This window comes from Amblyraja radiata, chromosome 17 (assembly GCF_010909765.2).
Source record: "Amblyraja radiata isolate CabotCenter1 chromosome 17, sAmbRad1.1.pri, whole genome shotgun sequence".
Taxonomy (NCBI): Eukaryota; Metazoa; Chordata; class Chondrichthyes; order Rajiformes; family Rajidae; genus Amblyraja; species Amblyraja radiata.
The window spans coordinates 35,497,034-35,515,145 of NC_045972.1; the positions used below are offsets into that span (position 1 = coordinate 35,497,034).

An 18,112-nucleotide genomic window follows, 5' to 3' on the forward strand; every position below is an offset into this window, starting at 1 on the left:
TGGAATTAAACTACCAATTGAGGTTCATTTAAAACCAGAAATCACTTTGTAATGTCATAAAATCTGTGTGTAAACACATTTAATCTCATTGTTGATTTACCCCTACATCAACCCATGCCAACCCATCCCCTGCACTCCCGCTATCTAATGTCACTATGCATCTGATTCATTGAGGTAATAACAGGGACAATTAATTTCATTTGAGTTTAATAATTCTTTCGGCTACAAATGAACAAACATGACATGTATGTGATGCTTAAAACATTTCACCAAATTAAAGATGCTCCCAATATCAGTGAAACTCATCCTTAAAATTAGCAAAGGTCTCATTGCTACATTGACCTTGAACCCAGAAAACTGGCATCTACATGCAAGAATTGCTGGATTCCAAAGTGGCCCTTATTATAAATGGTCTGCTCACCAAGTGCTTAAATGAGGATGTGTTTTAACATAGGAATGAGGCTAAATGTTAAATTGGATAAAACCAGAGAGAATTAAAACCTAATTCTTCACCAAGAGTCTGACAGAAATTCAAAGATAACAGACTTTTTCTGTGACTCTTTTAATCTGTCAGGCACAGAAAGAAGCTTGCTACATATTTTTTAAAGAATTTAGTAGATGAGGCATCACGCAAGACTTTTTGGTGTGCTTTAAGTTCAAATGAAACCGACTGTGGTTCCTCTGCACTGCTTATTGTCACTGATCACAACCAAACATCCCACGTGGGGACTGAAATATGAGCAGCACCACTCAATGGGCAAGGTAATGCTGCGTAACAGGCAGCTCCCACACATTTCAACAGAGAATTAAAAAAAACAAAGACTGCACAAATGTACCAAGCACATAAAGAAAAACATAAACAGAAGGAACATTGTAATTCTGAAAACCAGAGGTTAGGAGACTTGGTGTTACTGACAAATGTCCTCTTTATTTAAGAGCTACACACGAATATTCCATCATCTGTAAAAGAGACTGGCCACGTTGAACAGACACCAGATCGAAGAAACAAATCAATAAATAAAGTAGAAACGCCTCCACCACGGACAGCCACCATTTTCCTACAAGCTGGTTCACTGTCAGTGTTTAAGGGTCACGAGTTATTCAGAGTGAGACGGTGGGGTGCAACCTTGTTTCAATCAAACTAGGAAATGACAAACAATATTGGTCATGAAAACTGTGGCTTTAATGTAAACACTACATTCGAGGTGTTTGCGTCACTAACATCCCACAGGAGAAAACACCATTCACTAAAAAGAAGAATTAGCAGCACAGAAGTTCACTGAGAAAGAAAGAAAGCCTAACTTATATATTACACATTATCATAGCAAATATTGTAAAAGGGGACATCTTTACTGCACCTACTTGGCCAGTGAGAGCTGTGCTTTTCTATACAAACCTGGAGGGTGAACAAATTTAATTATATTTTTAATCCCAATACAATTAGAACTAAGAAATCTAAGCAGAGTTTCCTTGTTACTGTACAGTTGCGCTGTCTTGAGAGACAGTCAGGGTCCATAGTGTGTGCTGAAGGACTCCGGGCCTAGTAAAGATGTTGCAAATGCAGAATGTGGCTAAAGAGTAATCAAAGCAGTGCTGAAACAGTATAATCCAAAACATTAATTTGGGTCAACTAATCAAAGTGTTGTACACAACCTCTCAGCAAAATGTCTTGAATTTTTAAAAAAATTGGGGGGAAATTACCTTTTGAAGCTACAAAGCACAGGAAATTGATTTTTTTAAATAATTTATTATTTTAGCTTCTACTTTTAAAGACTGGGCTAAAACCAGATATACAGCATTCTACTGAAACACACAACCACCATCAGTTTCCAGAAGGTTGAATTGACCGTGTAGGAAGGCTGTGTCTCACAAAGGCCAAAGATCATGCTATCTGTACATAAGGGCACCAGGATAGTCCATTATACAGTCTGCAGAAAGGGAATCTGGGGGGAACCTTCCCGTCACACAAAACACGCAATAGATTCTTCATGCACACTCTTGAGGGGAGGGAGCAGGAGAAACATTTATCAGGTCACCAACTTGGCTAAGCCATTTTCACAAGCTCACCACAGGGAAGGGTAAGGAAAGGGCTGGAGGGGCAAGTTGGCACTGGTAAGGATAGTCAAAGAAAGAAAACAAAATAAAACTTCTCTGGCAAGAGTAGACCTTCAAGCTTTTTTAGTAAACGGAAACCCCTCTCCTCCCTCGGTCGGAGTGGAAAGATCCAAGGCTGTTGCTGTGCTTAACTCAGGGCCGTTCCATTCCACCATGTGAAGAGGGAGGCTCAATGCAGCTGATATGGTGCTGTCCTGTGCGTCCTCAGGTTTCCTAACATATTAGTCAAAGAGCTGCCACGGAACTAAACACTGGAAACTCGGCCTTGTGCTTGGAAGGTGAAGTGGCAGACGGGTTCCAGAGCACAGTCAAGTGTTAAAAACAGGCAGACACAATAGCAATAAAAGGGCTCACCTTCCAGTGTTGGTGGAAGGTGGTGGCGGGAAATTTGGGGATTTTTTTCAAAGATTCTTGTAAAATTTCTCTTAAAGTGAAGTAAGGTGTTAATCGTATACAAGTTTGTGATAAGGCTGCGGGTTTCAGGAGTCTAGTTCTGTTGGCAGCTTATGATAACAACTAAAAAGAATTATATACGTTATGCCTTTATTTACCAACTTGCATTCAATAATCATCACCAAATTTGCCTCTAGACAGTAAAGTCAGTATAAGCCGCAGCCTCGGAGATTATTGGCAATGATGATGTCAGTGACGGCATCGAAGACCACCTGGATGTTGCCTGTGTCTGTAGCGCAGGTCAAGTGGCAGTAGATCTCCTTATTGGGAGAGCGGTTCTTGCTCTCAAATTGTGCTTGAATGTAGGCTGCACCATCCTCATAAGTGTTGGCGCCTAAAGGCAAAGGTGTAATGGGAAGAAAAAGTAGGCTTCAGCATAAGGAATGGCACATAACAGACTTTCCATACAAAACTGCCATGCTCAGATAAAATCCAGCTTCCTTCCCTGTCATTCCTTTATAGCACAGTCACTGAATCACAATATCAATGGTGAGGTCAGAGCACCAACTAACATCAGTAAGTTTTCCTCCAACTTGTACTCTGGTGCTACGGCATCCTGTCTGTTTTGGTAATGGCTGGTCTGCAGTGCATGGACACATTGAACCTCTACAGCTGCTGCGATGGGATCTGACTTGATGTTTTCTGACCATTAGTTTGATAACATAATAACCAAAACACTTAATACTCTATGTCAAATGTTGGCTATTTTGTGTACTTAGACTGGCATTTTCATACTGTCCTGTCTCCCACTCAGTGATACCTGATGGCACAGAGCAATTTGAAAAGTGGTGTAGCTGTGAAAATAAATCTATTGATTTCACTTACAACTCCTCAATGTTATTGATCTGGAAAATTATTGACTAACAGCTGGTTCGTGTGTTCAGTTATGCCCCTGTCCCACTTAGGAAACCTGAACGGAATCCTCTGGAGACTTTGCGCCCCACCCAAGGTTTCCGTGCGGTTCCCGGAGGTTGCAGGTAGTGGAAGCAGGTAGGGAGACTGACAAAAACCTCTGGGAACCGCACGGAAACCTTGGGTGGGGCGCAAAGTCTCCAGAGGTTTCCGTTCAGGTTTCCTAAGTGGGACAGGGTGGTTATTGGACTAATGGTCAAAAGACACAAATTCAAAGATTGTGAGTATAATCTCACAATTGATTAACTAAAACTGCAGCAATGTGACCTTGAAAGCATTGTTATGTTAAACTCCTCCCCACACAGTTCACTGATGTCCTCTTGGGACGGAAATTTGGTGTTCTTACCTGCATTGGCCCAATGTATGACAAACCATTCTGTGGGTCTTCAATGAAGCACCCCAATTAGAGCTCTGCCACTCACTAGTTGGCTGAAGGAGGGATCAACCTCATGGGTTGTGAGTACAGAAATTGTTGATACTGGACCAGTGATGTAAATGAACTTGGAAAATGGATGGCAATCTATTTAATAGATATTAAGGGAGCTGCACAAATACATTGAAATCCTGAATGAGTTGTCCTGGAACAATAGCCTGCAGAGCTCATTCATGATTTCAAAGTATTTTACATCATATTTATCAATAGAACAAAACACAGGTAATGTGACTGAAGAAGGATCGCGACTTCAGTCTGAAGAGGGGCCCCGGCCCGAAGATCACATATCTATGTTCTCCAGGTTTGCTGCCTGACCCACTGAGTTACTCCACCACTTTGTGTCTTTTATTTGTAAACCGACATCTGCAGTTTCTTGTTTCTACAATGGGACTAAGCACTCTGGTAGTTGGTTGGTTTCACTGCTGAACAGCCACACTCGAAGAAGAGAAATAGGAAAAGTGAAACATTTCTCTCTATGGTTAGGTGAGGTGGGAATGTGAGTGTGTACCGAACCTTCCCAGGTTATGACAGAGTTCCATTCCTGAGAACTGTACCGTTCTTAATCCAAACAGTTTATATGTTGATACTGCACCCGTAAAAGCTTATAACTCCATAGCAGCTGGTAAATCCACACTGCCAGTCTGCCAAACGCTCGTTCATATTCAGAGTGCACATAAGTTGGGGATTCGTAAACTGGAGTGGAGCTGTAACTGGATGCGATCATAATAACACAGAATTGAAACTGAAAAAAAACTACTGGTGCTGAAAAGCAGAAATGAAGCCACAAATGCTGAAACAGTCAAGAAACATTTATGGAGAGAGAAACAGGATTAATTTTTCAGGATGATGTTCCTTAATCAGAACTGGAAAAATGAGAAAAACGTATTTTTCACAGATGCTGCCTGACCTCCTGAGTATCCCCAATATTTTCTGTAATAATAAAGTGACTGACTACGACAATATGTTCCAGAAGGTATATTTTGTGATTTCTGACACAAATTATATTTCGTAGCATGACTGAGCCCAGCTGTTGTAACTTATAAATATAGCATCTGTTCAAAGTAGTTTAATTAACATGCAGTAATGTCTCCTCTAACCGGCTATACACAAGCTGCCCCATTTTTTCTTCTGGTTAATTGGCTTGTTCAGCATCAACATCAGAAATATTTTTCTTGGCACATTCCAATAAGGCATCTGAGGTTGTCTACAGTGGCTATAATGTGCTGCAGCATAATTGAGTGGCATAGGGTGAATATGCTCCAGAATTGATCCCTCGTATCAGTTTTCTGCTGAAACCAGTGATAAATACAGTCAAGCCTTATTACTATATATTTCTATCAGATAACTACTTTCCTTGTAATGGACTTCTCATGACAGGGGTTTAGTGCAGTGGAACCTGCGTGTGACACCACAGTTAAGATGTTTTGTTCTTGACCAAAATAATCTGAACAACCAAACTTCTAATCATAACTGTTTTGCTCTGTAGAGATGCCCAGAGCATTGGAAGCTTTCTCCTGATAAGTTATTAATTCCAAAGATATATCCTGAATCTCCATCATCTTAAACATACCCTTTCACAATGGACATGCTTTGAAACACCCTGCACCAAGGCCAAGATGCAGAGTTTTCACGTGATGTCAGTCATGATGACAGCCATCAGTACTGATGTGCAGGTACTAAATACTCAGACACCATACAAAGGGAGGGCACACAAACATGCACATATACTAACACATACACACACACACACACACACACACACACATAGAAAACACAACTGCACAGGCAATCTGATACCGAAAAGACTTAGGCACTCGATATGTTGCCAGCACAGACGACTCTTCACCGTGGCAGTGAACAGCATGCTTGCGTTAAAAGCAGGAGGTTGTAGATTTGAAACTTACTCCTGGTACAAGGTTGACATTCAGCAGTGCAGGACTAAGGACATTTGCAGTGCATTGTAGAAATGCTGTCTTTTAGATCAGTCATTAAAGAGAATTTCCTATGCCCTTTCAGGAGGATGTGAAATATCCCAATGCATGATCATGAAGAAGGGCACAGAGGTTCTCCCAGGTGTTCTGGCCAATATTCTGGCAGCCAAGCATATTGGGACTTTAGGATCTCCACACACAAAACCCTGACAGAGAATATTGCTGTTTTTTTTTTTTTATGGCTGGCAAGTCAGCATTCTGCCATTCACCACCTACTAGTACTGTGGGGAATACCCATCCTTTTTTAGTGGCACCAAGAGCTAGCTCATCATAATTTTCCCAAGCTTTCAGGGATGGGGAATAAACACTGAGTTATCAGCAATACCCACATCCCCTAAATGAATAGTAATTAGGAAAAAAGAGTAATCAAACAGTAAACACAGGCTAGGACTCTATTCCTTGGAGCGCAGGAGGATGAGGGGTGATCTTATAGAAGTGTACAAATGCATGAGAGGAATAGATCGGGTAGACGCACAGAGTTTTTTCCCAATGTAGGGGAATCGAGAACCAGAGGCCATAGGTTTAAGGTGAGGGGGGAAAGATCTAATAAGAACCTGAGGGGAAATGTTTTCATGCAAAGGGTGGCAGGTATATGGCCGGAGAAGGTAATTGAGGCAGGTATTAACACAACGTTTAAGAAACATTTAGACAGGTAAATGGATAGGACAGGTTTAAAGGGATATGTGCTAAATGCAGACTGGCGTAGATGGTACATGTTGGCCGGTGTGGGCAAGTTGGGCCAAAAGACTTGCTTCTACGATGTAAGACTCTATAATTTGATGACATGTGATTATGCTAGACTAAAGATTTTAACGAGAGAGAGCATTAGCCAATGCAGAGGTTATTGGAAATAATCCTTCTAAGTACAGGGAGTTTTTGAATGCCAAACTTCAGGATGCCTTATGGAAATTGTGGAATGTCTAACTGAGAAAAATCTAAGTTGTGAACCTTGGCACATACTGTATATTAGCAGAATAGTCGGAGATAATTTTAGTTCCTGAGAATACTTTGCTGCATGAAGTCATTGATGCTCCTTCAAATAAAAAGAGAGGAGGTTATTTCAGGCAATATTCTGACTTGTCGGTTGAATCAAACCTCCAATTTAACAGTCAGTGTAGCTCATTCCCCTGTGGTCTCACCCCTCTGCACTTACTTATATGAAGATGAATTAACAATTTACATTCAAACCTACTGAATTTTGCTGATCAATAATGTTGGAAATATGATTTTAAACCTCAGAACCATTTCTAAAAACACTAAACACAGTGGGATTTAAACTGTAGTTTATTCCCAAACATTAATTCTTATAAAGATTATAAAGGATCGGTGTTTTAAAGCATTATGTGGGCAATGTAAGAAGTGATCTGAGGCTCGTTCTGAGACATAACCAGAGTGGTAAACACATAGCTTTGCATTAATCCCATCAATTGGCATTAATCCTTTCTACCTGACCTCAGAATACCTGTTGCAGGAGTATTTTAAGCTTAGTCTCAATGCGCTTGTGGCATTTCTTTCCTTCCAGCTCACAAGTGCACAAAAAGGTAAATCTTTTATCTTGTGTGGCTATGAAATATTGGCTAATGCAAATTAGCAGCTCAAGTTACATTGTTTTCAATAGAAACAAAAGGAAGGACAGATGCAAAGCAGACCACCATCTTGCCATCACCTGTTTTATATAATCTTACTCTTACTTATATAAGATTACTCACATAATCTTCCTACATTACATATGTAAAAGCTTACAGAGCACAAGGTTTCAATTGAACCCACTGAGTCAAAGCTAAGAGCAATCCAAATATATGACTGCCCTATTCTCCTCTATGCTCCTATGTCCCTTTGTACCTCCAATATTTAACCAAGTTTCCCTTAAAAGATGGAATGCTTATGATGTGTGCAGTTTTGGTCCCCTAATTTGAGGAAGGACATTCTTGCTATTGAGGGAGTGCAGCGTAGGTTTACAAGGTTAATTCCCGGGATGGCGGGACTGTCATATGTTGAGAGAATGGAGCAGCTGGGCTTGTACACTCTGGAGTTTAGAAGGATGAGAGGAAATCTCATTGAAACATATAAGATTGTTAAGGGTTTGGACACGCTAGAGGCAGGAAACATGTGCCGATGTTGGGGGAGTCCAGAACCAGGGGCCACAGTTTAAGAATAAGGAGTAAGCCATTTAGAACGGAGACGAGGAAACACTTTTTCTCACAGAGAGTGGTGAGTCTGTGGAATTCTCTGCTTCAGAGGGCGATGGAGGCAGGTTATCTGGATGCTTTCAAGAGAGAGCAAGAAAGGGTTCTTAAAAATAGCGGAGTCAGGGAATATGGGGAGAAGGCAGGAACGGGGTACTGATTGGGGATGATCAGCCATGATCACATTGAATCATGGCCTACTCCTACACCTATTGTCTATTATTACTTTTACAACTCCATGTGATAAAGAATTCCAGCAACATCTCATGCAAAGAAATATCTCCCAATATAACAACAGAAGAACTATGCACAGTAACAGGCTTCTCGGCCTCGAGCCTGTTTTGCTGGTCAGGTAGGTCATGGCTGATCTGAACTTAGCCTATGCTGCACTTTCCTGCCTGTTGCCGTAACTCTCAATTACCTGACAGATCAAAGGTCTCTGTTCACATTATAAATTGATGACCTCTCATCAGTCACTCCTAAATGAGGAGGAATCCTCAATCCTTTCTGTTAAAACATTGATAATTTTTCAACACACTCTAGCACATTTTCCTTGGCAAACGCTTTTCACTTAATCAGTGAACATTGAGATTTTACTCTCCTTATCCACACTCTTCATCTATGTTTTAATAAGAACTCAGTAGCTGTCCATAGGTTACTCCCCATCCACCTTTTCTCCTATCAGAATCACACTCATTTACTTGCATCCTTTCTGTCAACCAATTTTCTGTTCACGTTTCCTCATTCATCATGCACCTCGAGACAACTTTAGTTGTCGCCTCCTGGACACTTCATTGAAGCATATTCCCTTTATCCATCAGCCATTCCTTCATTACTTGTTTTTAATTTCAATTACTCCTTGTCCCTTTTCATGATCTGACTACACTTCATATCGTCACCATAAATTTGTATTGTTTGTCATTTTACTTTGTGCTTCACTTTGTGGTCTTGAAACTCCTTTTCTATATTTTAGCTGTGTTTACTCAGTTTTTGTGGGGCGGGTTATCGCTGTTTTTAAAAGTGCTCATAAGATCACAATTTTCATATGTGATATGCTATTAAATAGTGTTGTTGTGTTCCGTGGTGTAATGATGCATTATTTGAGCTCAAGCATGTTATATGAAACTGATGTGTCTCAATTTTGCAAAGTACTTATGCTTGGCCTTCAGGCAAAATGGTATTAGTAACTGGTTGTTCTGTGAGTAATATACAAGTAATGTTTCAGACTGATGAGTTTGAAAGCCAAGCTGGAAAGTTAACATAGGGCATTGCAGCATTGTTAATGTTACTGTCATGAATAGCACTCTGGACACATATTTCCTGAGCCAGCGAAACTCCCAGGGGGAAGGTCAGGGTGGATTGCTGTTTGGTGAACCTGAAACAGTCACAACTTTGCTCTACTCTGGCATAAACCCAATGTCAACTGCATAACCTTTCCTTTGGATCAGAGAAATGAGAATGAGGGGGACATGCGATTGGAGGGAGGGCACTGAAAGGGCAGAGGAGTTTAAGAAATGAGGGTCACTGAGGAGAAGAGTTTTGAAGATGGAGGATATCAGGGGAGGTCAAAGGAGTAGGTGTTTAGTGTGTGTGTGCTTTCAGCCCCTACACCGTAGGCCACCTATGTACGTGCTAATGCCCATGCAGTAGAACGGTCTGTATGTTTTAATCCCATGCCACAGGGTGGTGACCTCCTATGTCTTAAGTTCGGCTTCGGACAAAATTGCTGTCATTACCAGCACCGGGTTTCACCTGAGTGACAAACACAAGACCTCTTGGCAACATTGCTGATCAATCCACAGGGAACTGTGAGATGACATTATCACCTGAGTGAGTGAGACACTGCAGGGATAGTCACATTGCCCATGCCATGACAGGTACCACTGACCACTGCCTAATCCACACACATGTACAAATGGACAGATGTAATGGCTCAAATATGTAATGGTTTACTGTGGGCACCTATATGAGCACAGTCACAGATATGCAGATGCACACATGCATCCAGATCTTTACATAAATGGACAGATAATTTGCAGTTTGAAATAAGCAGATAAATGCATGGACACCCAGATCCACATGTACCAAAACAAGCACGAATATACTACAAAGATACAGAAACATGACCAAATATACAGAAATGTACACCAATGTCAAGAGACTAGACTGTATTCAATTGCCATCCAGCTTTGATGAAAAGTGAACTCTTCTCTCCAGATATGGCCAGACCTGGCAAGCATTTCAACCCCTTTCTATTTTCATATTTTATTTTCTTACATACACATGAAGAATATCTGAAGGTTCATGAATCCTTCACAGTTGTTACTTCATTGGAATCTCTTAAGTATTTCCATCTGTGACCATCATGGGGGTAAGAACTGAAGCTTCATTAATGTACAGTATCAATATTCTCCCATTGGCAGCCTGTGTTACACATCTTCTGGCTTTCTATTTCTCTTGAGGTTAGTGAAAAAAATGTGATGCTCATTGGTTGTCATCCATCTTATATACTTACACAAAGCTAAAGCTTCCTCAAACGCTTTGCAAAATATGGAAAGACCTCAGATCTGCAAAACCTCCTCCCTGATGCAGTATGCAACCTAAACTCTCTTCCCCTTCCACCCACACCCTCAACTTCGCTCAGCCAGCCCCAGTGTATTTTACAATCACTGTTTGCACACACGCATTTGGAATTGGCAAGCCTGGAACATCTGAGGATATGGACCCCACAAACATGACATGGAAAAGGGTTAGTATCTTTGAAAGTAGTGAACATATATCATTTGACAGGAACAGAATGAATGCATAAACGTGCACACGGTGAGGCAAACACTGCGAGAGAGACTAAAGAAAGGTAGGTTTAAATCAGTAAAACTCCTACCTGTGTACTCAGGGAAACAGATTGTGAGAGGTGACTTCTTGATCTTCTCACCAAACAAATCTTTCTTGTTGAGGAAAAGAATAATGGAGGTGTCGATGAAGAACTTATTATTACAGATGGAATCAAACAGCATAAGAGACTCGTGCATGCGGTTCTGCAGCAAGAGAAAGGAAAAGAAGAGAAAGAGAAAGGAGGATTCGTTAGCATCAGAAAGGGGAAACCGTATGAACGAGCGTGGTTAATAAATATGAGACAAATAGATATTAGATATAGATAAGACTAACGAGTTCAGGCAATTGAATGTTTAGAAGCAGAGACATTTTGCATATGCTCACGCACATACACACTCACACACACACAGCATCTAAAATATAAAGCCTTCTCTTTTTGCTCAATGTAGAAACATGTGAATTTAGCCCTGTTCTGTTGACATCGGTAGGCCCCATTTTAATTCTTAACTAAATTTAAACTTGTTCACTCCATTATTGACCATGTCTCTAGATTGTTAAAGTTGTCATTTACAATATACAAAATTAATCTTTCCAGGTTAAAATATCATATTCTAATTGAGTGAGGGTTGTGGAGAATGGGAATCACAGTCATTAAACCTGCTGCAAACATCAAAATGCACAATGACTGCCATTTTGTTTGCATATATTAACAATACAGATATTCCCCTTGTTCTACCTATCACTTCCAAACCTTCTCCACACTCAAAACAAGTTTTCTTTCTTTCCTAATTCTTTTGAAGAATATTAGACCTGAAACATTAACTCTGTTTCTGCTGCCTAACCTGCAGAATTTCTTCTCGGCATTTTCTGTTTTATCTATTTTCCAACATCAGCAATTTTTTTGTATCTTCATTTACTTAACTATCATGAGATTTTGCTAAGAGATTCCCCTGTAACAAGATAACTGGCTTTTCTTTAGTTTTGTTGGCAGAAATCTACAAGACAGTCCTCAGGTCACTTTATTTAGTCAGGGTTGAATTAGTGCAAACATAAATAGCTAACTGCAGTCACTACATCCATGGGCTATCCGAGAGTGGAATGTCCTTCCCGACACCACCAGATGTGCACCAACCTTGTCACTCTTCAAGTCACAGCTCTTCAACTTGGACATGGATCATCTCACCAAACTTGCCCACATAAAAATCTAAATAACCCTTTTGCAACCAGTGCTCATGCCAGCGTAACCTGCACGAGATAACCTAGCTGTTGGCGGTTGTGCAGTAGCAAACAGAAGCAGAAGAAGTAGCTCAATATCCAGTATGTCTAAACTGGAAGGTCAGCCAAGAGATCAATTGGCTTGGGCAGATTTAAACCCAAGGTACACAACTCAATCATATCACTTCCTTCCATGAAGAAACATGCCTTGAGCACTATAGCATTGGTATGAAACACATCAGGCTGCACTTAGTCAAACAATGAGACCATAAACTACAACATTCTCTGTTGACTGTTCTGACGCATTGATATGAGATTTGTGCTGGATCATATGCTCCATCAAGCCCTCTCCCCAACTACTGTCCAAAAGGTTTGTAAGCAATGACTACATTCACAGAAGGAAATAAATTCTCATTGTTTTCTGCCATATCATTACAGCTGCAATGTTACAATCTTCACTAGATGCTGTAATTGGTTGTAAATAACAATTTAATAAGATCTGCAAAGGTTTCAGTTGTATTGACCAACCAATTGAACAAATCTATCCATCCATTTGAAAATATTTTTTTCCATAGGTTTCTTGAAGTAAACAACATACTGTACAAGGGAAGGCAGTCTTATTGAGATGTCGCTCCCAGATATATCTGAGGCACATCATGTGGCTGAATTTCATTACCATTTTGAATATCAAATATCAGACTGCTCCCTCCAACATCAGACACTACTATTCTCTGAAATTACACTAGGTATACACCTGCATTCAGTTATTCTACTCGTTGTCTTACATTATCCTGTAAAACGTCAGTTAAATAAGAGGAAAAAGCAGACAGTTGAGCAAACTAAAATCATCTACTTGTTGAGAGAGAATCATAAACTCTGTATGTGAGTAATTAACATTGATAATGGAAACGATAGACAACAGTCCAAATATCCTATATAGATAGGAATGATGGTCAGTCATTTATCGGCACAAATATATAACGTGAAGCAATCCTGCAAGATGTTCAGAAGCTTTCCAAAGACCAAGATTACTTCACTGATCTTCACTTCCTTGAAAATTAGAAGGAGCAACCCTAAACTGGGTCTCTCACGACAGAATCACAGGTCTAAATGACACAAAGAATATGTTCAGCTTCATTAGTTCAGACACAAAAAGGAGACAAATGCATACACTAGTAAACAGCTGGCACTTTATTGACATCTTACTAATAAATACATTAACAGAAATAAATAACAGTACATGCTAATGTACAAACTGACACATACTTCCTACAAACGTATTGTAAGTTCTATGTCATTTATGTGTAATTAGCAATAAAACACGACATTAGCCTAAGTCGTCACTTAAACCATGTTTTGGTTCATAGCCCCACAGAGAGATGACCATGAGATTGGCACTAAACATTGGCACATACTATAAGAGTGAGGACTTCATTACAACTAGATTTTGGACAAAGATGTACTCCCATGTTCCTCAATGTTCACATGCCTGAAGTACTCACCCCTACTAGGTATCACCCAGTTTGTGGTTAAAACTGTGGAAGGGAATACCATATTATTGGTTCGATGGACATTTTTCAGTGGTAAATAAGCATAACTGGCATTCAAAGCCTTTACAGCAAGTGGCAGACCTTCATGAGTGGTTCAAAGCCAGTGGATGGCCTTTGAAGATTTATACTATAATAATACTGACAGTTGGTGACATCTATCCAATTAATGGCATAAGCTATCTCAATTACTTTCCCATATGGAGCAGCTCTGAGGCAGCAATAACCTAGCACCACAAAATTAAATCATCATTCTACAACAGTACAGCATTCTTACGTCCCATCTTCAGTAAAAGGACAATGTATGTCCTGTAACAAAATCATTAAACATGCTCCTTTGCTGAAAGATCTATTGGGATAGGCTTTTGAAATGATTTTTATTTTCTACATCCACCAACACACGTTTCATCCACTTCCCACAGAGAACATCAACATTCCAAGATGGATACCATCTTCAGGAATCTGCTCCCTTTGCCAAACTCTCTTTGTAGCTCATAGTATGCTGCAATTAAGCTGCCAATATCGGTTCTGTTTCTAGTAAATGGACAACACCCAACACACACTATCTTTATGCAATTTCCATCACTGTCCTAGATAAAATGCAAAACATGGATCAGTACCTATTAACCTCATGCTGTGGCATCATTATTTTCTATTCTCAGTCATAAACATCGTCCTTCAGCACAACATTTGAAGTAAATGAATGCAGTCACAATCTAAGCACTATCCAGGATTCCGCTATGTAGCAGGTTTCCATCAGCAGGTTGACAGGTCCTTTGATCTGTCACTAAAAGTATTTGTAGCCAATAATGCCAGTTAAATTTTGTGCAATCATGGATAAATGTATCAAATAAAAGCCTGGGATGAATGCTTCAATTAGGGAAAGACTAGGTGGTATGTGTGTGATTTGCCAAAGTGGACTGGAATCAGCTATTTTGGAGGAATGCAAGGCATTCAAAAAGGAGAGAATTTGATGCAAATATTACCCCATGATTTCCAACTCTGGGCCCTGCAGGATGTGTACATAGAAACATAGAAAATATGTGCAGGAATAGGCCATTCGGCCCTTCGAGCCTGCACCGCCATTCAATATGATCATGGCTGATCATCCAACTCAGTATCCTGTACCTGCCTTCTCTCCATACCCCCTGATCCCTTTAGCCACAAGGGCCACATCTAACTCCCTCTTAAATATAGCCAATGAACTGGCCTCAACTACCTTCTGTGGCAGAGGGTTCCAGAGACTCACCACTCTCTGCGTGAAAAATGTTTTTCTCATCTCGGTCCTAAAGGATTTCCCCTTTATCCTTAAACTGTGACCCCTTGTCCTGGACTTCCCCAACATCGGGAACAATCTTCCTGCATCTAGCCTGTCCAACCCCTTAAGAATTTTGTAAGTTTCTATAAGATCCCCCCTCAATCTTCTAAATTCTAGCGAGTACAAGCCGAGTCTATCCAGTCTTTCTTCATATGAAAGTCCTGACATCCCAGGAATCAGTCTGGTGAACCTTCTCTGTACTCCCTCTAAGGCAAGAATGTCTTTCCTCAGATTTGGAGACCAAAACTGTACACAATACTCCAGGTGTGGTCTCACCAATACCCTGTACAACTGCAGGATAGTACAGGATAGGGAAAGAGAGAAAAGAACTTAGGTCAGACATTATGAGCTCAATACTGCAGGAAGTGCAGAAGAATGTTCAAAGTGCATGGTTGTAAGTAGACATTGTGACTGAGAAGGAACATACAATATTGGTTTTGTAGAAAGGGATTGTTAATGTGTTTAGCACTATAAGTTGCCACATTAGGATGAAATGTATTCAAGGCTGTTAGAAAAATACATATCATGCTGTTAGAGAGGAAACAGTAATAATCTGACCATTTTACAATTTTCTCTGACACTAGCATGGTCCTGGAGTACTGTTGGTGCGCCATTGTAAGAAAAAAGAATAAAGCGATAGGCTGAGTAATTGTGGCTCAGTCAGTCCGACCTTGGATAAGGGTGGGGGGAAAAGCAATAGCAAAATAATTTGAGTGACTGTATTAATTATCCCATTGATAGGTTCAAATCAGCTGATAGTCAGCAGGAATCTGTTCAGGGAAAGTTGTATATGAGCAACTTGTTTACATTTTTTGAGGGTCAACAATCAGAAATGTTAGTGATGTTTCAATCTCCACAGATGTTGCCAGTCATGTTTATTGTTTCCAGCATTTTATGTGTTATGGTATACTTAGTGTGTATGGAGTTGACATGGTCTTTTTGGGGCACACTAATTGGAAAAACAAAATCCCATGGGATCCAAAGTAACGTTGCAAGGTGGACATAAAGTTAGCCCAGTGGAAATAAGGAGCAATGTTTGATGAGCATTTCAATGACTGGGCAACCATTTCCACCGGGGTTTGAAAATAGGTCCCTAGCCTTTTGAGCGATATTATTCAGCATTTAGACAGAAAATAATAGGCATGTGGTTGATGGTGAGGAACATGACTAAGAATCTTCAGATAGGAAAAGGCAAAAAAGGACATGTCAGATATCTTGAGCCGACTCCTACAGAGAGCGTTGAATATTTACAGTTGAATGTTTAAGGAACTTTGCCAAATAAAAAGAGAGCCTGAAAAACTACTGGCAAAGAAATCAAGGAAAAGTCAATAGACTTTTATAAATGTATAAAGATTAAGAAGTTAAGAAGTCAAGTCCATTTATGGGTATAAGCACAAATATGATGAAGTGCAGGTACAATGACAAGCTTACTTGCAGCAGCAGTATCAAAGGCATATGGACTCAGACAACACATAAAACATAAATTATATATACATTCTATAAGACAGTGAAAGGAAAACAACATTCAAAAATCAAGAAAATGCTTCAACTGGGAAACAAAACTAAGAAAAGAGTAAGAACAAATATTGAAAATAATAGGCATGTGGTTGATGGGAAGGAGAAAAGTTAACGCTACAGGAAATTGTCAACAAACTGGTTAGGTGAGCAGAAAAATGGCAAAGACGTGTTAATACGGAGAATTATAAGGCATTACATTTGTGTAGGATAGAGAAATAGGACCTTTTCCTACATGTTCACAATTCCCTGAAGGTGGCAAGACAGATGGATGAAGTGGTTAAGAAAGCTATCGAGGTTGTGGCAGAACAGTGCAAAAAGGCGTGGCTGGGTCACATTACAGTATTGTGCATGGCTCCAGTGGCCATTTTATTAAATAGATGTTACACCTTTAAAGAGCGTACAGAAATTAACAATGGAGATTTTTACCTAAACTGGATAATTTTAGGGAGGAACGGAGATTGATCAGGTGGGAACTGTTTTCTTTGGCACAGAGGAAGCTTAAGAGAGAGTTTGTTGGGGTATATAGAATTACAATAGAAGCCAATTTCCCTGAAAAGTCAAGGTGTACAGATTTAAGGTAATTATTACTTTCAGCTAAAGGATAGGTGTGTGTGCATGTGGGGGAGGGAATTTGGGAGGGAGGAAGTCTATAACTTAGTGCCAGAAACTACCCCTGCTTTTAATAATAATAATAATAATAATAATAATAAATTTTATTTATGGGCGCCTTTCAAGAGTCTCAAGGACACCTTACAAAAATTTAGCAGGTAGAGGAAAAACATGTAAGGGGAATGAAATAAATAGTAGAGACATGACTAGTACACAAAGTAAAGACAGAATTCAATGCAAAACACAATATGAGGCAATTAATGCACAGATGAAAAGGGAGGGGGACGTGGGGCTAAGGATAGGCAGAGGTGAAGAGATGGGTCTTGAGGCGGGACTGGAAGATGGTGAGGGACACAGAATTGCGGATCAGTTGGGGGAGGGAGTTCCAGAGCCTGGGAGCTGCCCTGGAGAAGGCTCTGTCCCCAAAACTGCGGAGGTTGGACTTGTGGATGGAGAGGAGACCGGCTGATGTGGATCTGAGGGACCATGAGGGTTGGTAGGGGGAGAGGAGGTCAGTGAGATATGGGGGGGGCAGATGGTGGAGGGCTTTGTAGGTGAGGATCAGGATTTTGTAGTTGATCCGGTGGGAGATGGGAAGCCAGTGAAGTTGTTTGAGGACTGGAGTGATGTGATGCCAGGATTTGGTGTGGGTAATGAGTCGGGCGGCTGCGTTCTGGACCAGTTGGAGTCGGTTGATGTAGGTGGAGCTGATGCCAAGGAGATGCTTTTAGATGCTGTTACAGCCAATGCACTGGTCCAGGAGTTGGAAAGCACGGTAAAGCTTTTCTATGAGAAGAAAAGTTCACTTTCTGACAATGTGGATACAAGGGCCGAAGCCTGAATGATTCTCTAAAAGGAGAAGAAAATATCAGGAGCAGAATCCGCTGAATCGTTCTCTAATGCTCACGTTGGTTATTTGCTGCCACCTATTGTTGTGATTGCATATGGTGTGGTGGAGACGCTCCTCAAAAATAAGGGAAGGG

General features: G+C 40.4%; 1 protein-coding gene across 2 annotated transcripts in view; it reads right to left on the reverse strand.

The window, feature by feature from the left end:
* Positions 1-190: 190 nt before the first annotated feature.
* gnao1 (G protein subunit alpha o1) overlaps positions 191-18,112 on the reverse strand; it is a 198,480-nt gene continuing 180,558 nt past the window's right edge. Inside the window, exons 7-8 of one of the 2 annotated variants that reach the window (XM_033036142.1) lie at positions 10,972-11,125; positions 191-2,902 (exon numbers count right to left, since the gene is read on the reverse strand). In XM_033036142.1, coding sequence (XP_032892033.1) covers positions 2,715-2,902; positions 10,972-11,125 — 342 coding nt within the window. In that variant the 3' untranslated portion in view covers positions 191-2,714. The remainder of the gene's footprint in view (positions 2,903-10,971; positions 11,126-18,112) is intronic. The other variant, XM_033036144.1, reaches the window with a different exon arrangement.